This window comes from Papaver somniferum, chromosome 9 (genome assembly GCF_003573695.1).
Source record: "Papaver somniferum cultivar HN1 chromosome 9, ASM357369v1, whole genome shotgun sequence".
Taxonomy (NCBI): domain Eukaryota; kingdom Viridiplantae; phylum Streptophyta; class Magnoliopsida; order Ranunculales; family Papaveraceae; genus Papaver; species Papaver somniferum.
In genome coordinates this window covers 101,014,972-101,021,984 of record NC_039366.1, presented here as the reverse complement: position 1 = coordinate 101,021,984, position 7,013 = coordinate 101,014,972, and the positions used below count along the sequence as shown (strand labels likewise).

At 37.0% G+C, this 7,013-nt stretch overlaps 2 protein-coding genes across 2 annotated transcripts; both read right to left on the bottom strand.

Moving 5' to 3' along the window:
- Window positions 1-5,098: 5,098 nt before the first annotated feature.
- On the bottom strand, window positions 5,099-5,575 carry LOC113312356. Its single transcript, XM_026561114.1, has one exon. It carries the CDS (start codon window positions 5,573-5,575, stop codon window positions 5,099-5,101), a length of 477 nt encoding a protein of 158 aa, XP_026416899.1.
- A 783-nt stretch (window positions 5,576-6,358) lies between these two features.
- LOC113312355 (uncharacterized mitochondrial protein AtMg00310-like) lies at window positions 6,359-6,703 on the bottom strand. Its single transcript, XM_026561113.1, has one exon. It carries the CDS (start codon window positions 6,701-6,703, stop codon window positions 6,359-6,361), a length of 345 nt encoding a protein of 114 aa, XP_026416898.1.
- Window positions 6,704-7,013: the final 310 nt, after the last annotated feature.

Sequence of the window (7,013 nt, the reverse complement as noted above, 5' to 3'; positions counted from 1 at the left end):
TGATAACTCTAGGCTGTTCTTCGGGAATATAAGACCGGATTATCAATTGGTTCATGTTCACCTTTATTACTATCAAAAGACAGAACAAAACCTTTTAGGGTTTATTTGTGGGAGACAGATTAATCCTTCGATAGACTTGTCTGTGTGAGACATATTTGTTTGTCATCGAGTCTTCGACTTTGGGTCGTAGAAACTCTTAGTTGTGGGTGAGATCAGCTAACGGAATCAAGTGCGTAGTATCCTGCTGGGATCAGAGGCGTAGGGAGTATAACTGTACCTTGGATCAGTGGGAGACTGATTGGGGTTCAACTACAGTCCAGTCCGAAGTTAGCTTGGAGTACGCTAGTGTCTGTAGCGGCTTAATACAGTGTGTGTTCAATCTGGACTAGGTCCCGGGGTTTTTCTGCATTTGAGGTTTCCTCGTTAACAAAATTTCTGGTGTATGTGTTATTTCAATTTCCGTATTATATTGTTTTATCTTTATTACTGAAATAATACAGGTTGTGCGTTAGATCATCAATTAGAGTAATCCAACCTTTGGTTGTTGATTATCATTGATTGAACCTCGGATATTGGTGTTTGGTACCACCCGAGTTATTCCTTGTATTTGATTAGGACTCGTTGATTTCTATTATCTTGAGTAAATCAAAACAAGAGAGAGATATTAACTCCTTGAGATACTTTTACCTAGATTGAGTCTGACTGTCTAGTTGATTCTCTAGAAAGTATTTCGGAGCTAGTCCATACAGATTGCTAAGCAAAATATTGGGTGGTGTTGTTAGACCCCCGCTTTTTTAGAGTTTACTGGATACAAATTCATGTCTCATGTGATTTGTTAATGTCCAAAGAAATCCTTCTTTTCTTGCAAAAGTAAGGCCGCTTTTTTGTTCTTTCGGGAATGACATTTAATGGGGGAGATTTCTTAATTGAACTTGTGCTTAATTTCCAAATCTTTGTGGGGAGTGCGCCTATGGAATATTGTAACAGTTATCTTGTATCTTTATAAACTGCTTGATGAATACACTAAGTTTTGACTATGTGAAATCATCAAAAGAAAGTTGATATGTTATCTTTTAGTCATGAAGTATCTCTTTGAGAATTTCATTATGATCCTGCTAGTTTTTGTACCTTTTCCAATTGATATTGACAAAAAGGGTGAGAATTATTTTGTAGTTCATACTACATATACATATGGTTTACGGATCATTATGTAAGGGGGAGTGGTTTTCATTGTGAGATGAAGTATTGACAAAGGTGGAGTGATACATATCACCGTAGTATTATTGTCAAAATTGTGATACAATTGGACTTTGATGTTGAGCAATAATACTATGACACTGTATAACAATAAGAAAATAATCTTGTGTAATTATTGTTATGGCTACGGATCTTCAACAACTATGATGTTGAGTTGAACACGTTCGGAATCACTAGAGTACTTGGAGTAACGAAGAATTCAAGGAATGTTGAAGAACCAAGGAAATTAATAATTTGGATGAGAAGCTACAAAGTTTATTTATTTTGTAATCCATATGTATTGATAGTTTTGTCACTAAAATTGACAAAGGAGGAGATTTTTAGAGCACTGCTCGGTCGAACTCGCAAGCGTTGCTGTCTCAAGCTTGTTTGTCAAGTTTAGTTGTCAAAACTATAAATCTTGATTTCTAGTCTACTTATAGCTATGTCTCGGATATTAGGATAGAATGTGTAGTTGAGTTTTAGACTTCACGACGTTCATCGATTGAAGACGAAGAACTACTAAGGGGAGCTTATGGAACTTCATTAACAAAATGTATGTGGAGACTTGAACTCATCTATCACTCAGAAGTCTATTCTATTCTATCCCCTATTGAGACAAAGTCGTACAGCTATATAGACTTTACATTATACACATTTGATATTTCGAGCTGAGTTTAACTCGCTTATATCTTTCTCGAAATATGTGTTGCAAAGCTTTTTGCTTTAACTACGTTCATCATTATTCTTGACGAAAGTCAAAAGATGATCATGTGAAAATCACCTGGTAACATCTTACATGATTTTTGTGAGACAGTCATTTGATGTAGGCTCGGAATGTTTCGTGTTGATCATTCGATCACTTGAAAATTGCTTATAAGCTAATAGTTTGTGTGAGACAGCTATTGTCGTCTTCTAAGAATGTTTCAATGATTGAAATGGAAGTTAAGAGCTAAAACCATGTATGGATACACTATGGTTTGTGTATTAAGTGTGCGAACTGTTTTGATGGAATTTAGGACCGGAAAATAAGTTTGCACACCCGTTCGCAAACTTATTCAACTGTTTAAGTCAGGGTACTTAAGTTTGCATGCCCATTCGCAAACTGATTTAACTGTTGAAGTTCGGGAACCAAATTTGCGTACCCGTTCGCAAACGGTTTCAACTGAGTTCAGTCCGGAGCTAAAGTTTGCGTACTCGTTTGCAAATTGTCGTCTTGTGACCAATATCCGGAACTTTAGTTTGCGTACCTATTGGTAAACTTAAGTGGTTCAAGTTCTAAAATCGGCTAAATATGATTTCATACTCATAAACAAATACATTTATATATTAAGGAATGTAATCTTTGCAAACCGTGGCTAAATTGTTGATGAACCAATCCGATTTTGCTTCAATTGTGTCTTATATACTTCTATGAGAATATAAACAATTGAACAACTCTATGAGTAACACAATCAGATTCATTTTATTATCAATTGATCTAGAAGTGTTAAGATGAACATGGTTAATACAAAAGTATTCATATGGCTAACTTCGGTTAACTGTTATTGAGCCAACTCAATATACACGTTTAGGTATGGTTACCCATATCTAAATGAAGGTATATTTCATTTGTGTGTAACAAGCTAAAACCATCTAACGCTGGAAAGATATTAGCTTGAATCTTTGAATCAGGTTTCATCTAACGGTGAATATTGATTGCTTTGTTCCAAAATTATCGAACCCCGATTTGAAGATAATATAAGGGAGAACTCTAGCAATTGGGAAACCTAATCCCCACACCTCATGTTTGATACTAGTTGTGACTAGAGTCTATTCTCCTTTAACCTAGGTTTTTCCTAAAACCATTATAGGTTAACGACTTAAATACTTCATTAGGATTCTGAAGCGAGACCCAACTATTTTCTCTGTAGTTGCGTGTTGTGATCTTACTTGTTCTATCGTATTGAGTATTATCTTCTCTAAGATTTGTTGGAGATTTATCTCCGATAGGTAAGATATAAAAAGTAATCACAAAGCTCTTCGTCTCATTCTTTGTGATTCCACAATAACTTGTTCTACTACCATATAGTTAAATTATTGTGAAGTAATTGATATTTCTAGGTTGTTCTTTGGGAATATAAGACCGGATTATCAATTGGTTCATGTTCACCTAGATTTATCAGAATAGACTTTTCTGTGGGAGACAAATTTGTTTATCAAGTCTTCGACTTTGTGTCGTAGAAACTCTTAGTTGTGGGTAAGATCAGCTAAGGGAATCAAGTGTGTAGAGTTCTGCTGGGATTCAGAGGCGTAAGGAACACGACTGTATGAGATTGGTTAGGGCTCAAATGCATTCCAGTCTGAAGTTAACTTGTAGTAGGCTAGAGTCTGTAGCGTCTTAATACAGTGTGGTGTTTAAATCTGGACTAGGCCCCGGGTTTTCTGCATTTCGGTTTCCGCGTTAACAAAACTTCTGGTACCTGTGTTATTTCTTTTCCGCATTATATTTTCTATATAATTGAAATATCACAGGTTGTGCGTAGTTCAATCAATTGGTAAATCCAACCTTTGCTTGTTGATTGAAATTGATTGACACTTGAACATTGGTCTTTGGTACCGTTCAAGTTGTTTCTCATAATAATCAGGCTCGCGGATTTCTATCTGTTAGATTTGCTGATTACATTGAGAAACATAGATATAACTCTTGGATATATTTTCCTTGATTGAGTCTGACTGTCTAGTTGATTCTCTTGGAATTATTTATGTGAGTTAGTTCATACAAATTGCCTAAACGAAATATTGGGTGTGTTTGTTAGACCCTCGCTTTTTCATTCCACAAGTTTAATACTTTGAGGTGAATAATAATCTAGGCTGGACTTCCGGTTGCATGAGTACAGATTTTGAGGTTAGCTAGACTTTGTCTATTGTTATCGATTTCCATCACCTTGATCTTCGATCAAAAAGGAAATCACATATATATGCTTATGTGTGGAAGAAGATTGGTTTAAAGTCTTCAATTGAGTTGAAGCAACTCTTAGATGGTGTAACGTCATCTAACGAAATCAATTGCGCGGAGTCCTGCTGGGATTCAAGAGGCGTAAGGAACGCGAATGTAACTGAATTGTTGAGAGGGTTTAATTCGGTCTCAACTACATTCCATCCCGAAGTTAATTGGTGCTAATACATTCAAGAGGCGTAAAGAACGCGACTGTAACTGAATTGCTGTGAGGCTAGTGCCTGTAGCGGCTTAATACATTTTGGTGTTAATCTGGACTGGGTTCCGGGGTTTTCTGCATTTGCGGTTTCCTCGTTAACAAAATTTCTGGTATTTGTGTTATTTCTTTTCCGCGTTATATTTTCTTTATATAATTGAAATATCACAGGTTGTGCGTTCTTCGAAAGCATGATTTTTGGGCTCAGGGAAGTGGTAAATATGCACACAACTCATTTAAATGGACTCTGTAACCTTAGTTCATTGACTTACAACACCCTTGGGTGAGTCTAATTATCTTTGGAATCTGTATCATCTATCGAAAGACATCCACAAACTCCTACAACAAATTCCTCATGTACGCATTACACATACATTTCGAGAAGGTGACCAGGTGACTGACGCCTTGGAAAACAGAGAAGCGGAAAAAGTAGGAAATCTAAATCAAACTTTACCAACTGAAATATGGTTTGAAACAATGTGATTTCTCTTTCTGCGGTTAGAGAATTATCCTACTAGCAGCTTGGATATCACGAAGTTTTGTAAAAGTGAATTAAGAACTTTCAATGTTTTAGACCCACCACCTTGAAAGCCTGTTGTTGGGTATCTTGGTACTGCTGCACAACCAACTTCATAGGGTTTTTTTTAAGATAAAGTTTTTCAAAAAGGCTAATGATCCCCCTCAACTGTTGGCAATAACCAGACAGGAGGCACATACCAGTACATAGAGGCATTGTATGTTTCTGCCCATTGAGCTAACTCATGAGCAACATAATTACAAATACGCGGTTGAAAGTTAAAAATACAAGCCACTAATTTAGAAGAAAAGAACTGAATGTCCTTGAAAATAGCATCCTTACACGAGTCTCCAATAAACTGGCCAGCTGAAAATTGATCAACGAGAGTCTTTGCATCACTTTCGACAATGATATGGGTTAACTGCTGCTCCAAGGCTTTCTTCAGGACTTCCCAAATAGCTTTGGCTTCAGCTTCTTCAACAGACTTTACTTCAAAAACCAGGGAAGCACAAAATGAGGCTTTGCTTGAGAAATACCTCATCACATATCCTGCACCATTTGCTCCAGAAATGTCATCATATGCACCATCAGTGTTACACTTTATCCATCCAAAGGAGGGGGCATCCATTTATCACAAAGGTTTACAGGAGTAGTAGGAAAAACAGTAAAACAGGGTTTCCTAGTTAGAAGCATGGCTCTAGCTCTAGCTATGACTGCTACATGAGTTTCTTTCAGGTTTTGGAAGATGAAGTTATTCCTACTAGTCCTGAGAGACCACAAGATAGTAACAAAGAGACACCGAGTCTCATCAGGGAGTCTAAACAAGGGGTAAGTTAACAAAACAATAACCAATCAGTGAAATACTTATTATGAAAGAAATGAGTGTTGATGCAAATATCAGAGAGAAACTAGACTCGGCTAGCAAAGGGACAGAGAACCAAAGTATGCATTATAGATTCTTGAGGATCATTACACCTAGCACAATCAACACTATGCATAGGCATTCGGGTATGCAGAATGGTTCTAGCAGGGAAAAAATTTATAGCAGCTTTCCATGTAAATCCTTGGATTCTGTATAGTACCCTAATTTTTCAAATACGTATCCAAAGATTTTTACAAGGGGATGGCCTAAGACCTATTAGCCCCATGTAGGCAGATTTTGAAGAAAACTTGTCATTCTTTGAAAGATCTCAAGTCCTCCTATCAGGAGTGTATAACTGGCTTGAGGGAATGGTGATAATCTTCTTAACATAAGCATCATCAAAGTGAGTGTTTAATCTAGACAAATTCCAATTCTGGTAGAAGGATCAATAAAATAAGAGACTTTGATATTAGGGTCTGGTGGGACCAAAGGGTTTGGTTTAGCAGAGCCCAAATTAGGGATCCATTTGTCACACCAGGGGTCAATGAACTAACCATCCCCAACTATCCAGGAGATGGAAGGTTTAATGAGTTCTTTGATAACATGCAAACACTTCAAAGTCCAAGAGCATTTATCAGTGCACTTGACATTCAAGAAATCAGTTCTAGGAAAGTATTTGTCTTTAAGAACAGTGGCTAGCATACAATTTGGATTTTCAAGAATTCTCCAAGCATTTCTAGCCAGCATAGCTAAGTTATTTAATTCATCCTTTCTAAAACCTAGACCACCTTCAGCCTTAGGGGCACACAGAATGCCCCACCCGAGCAGATGCAGTTTCCTATCTTTAGGATCCAAAGTCTCTCCCCACCAGAATTTGCAAAGATGAGAATCCATTTGTTTGCAAAGGTGTTTAGGGATAAGGAAAGATACCATTTGAAAAGGGGGGATGGCTTGACCAATGTGCTTAATCAAGGTAGTTCTAGCAACTTGAGACAAGAGCTTATGTAGCCAGATAGAAATTCTGGCATCCACAACTTGGAGAATACCCATATGGGTTTGAATTTTTGATGCTTGAAACACAGTAGGAGTGCCAAGATATTTTCTCCTAAATCCCTGTTTTTTATCTCAAGAATATTAGCCAATTGAGCTTTCCTATGTTCAGGAATTTTCCTGCTAAAAAGAATGCCAGACTTGTCAAAATCTA

Bases quoted from the DNA above. Each gene is read 5' to 3' on its own strand.
- LOC113312356 (XM_026561114.1), bottom strand. From the start codon at position 5,575: ATGGATGCCCCCTCCTTTGGATGGATAAAGTGTAACACTGATGGTGCA.
- LOC113312355 (XM_026561113.1), bottom strand. From the start codon at position 6,703: ATGGATTCTCATCTTTGCAAATTCTGGTGGGGAGAGACTTTGGATCCT.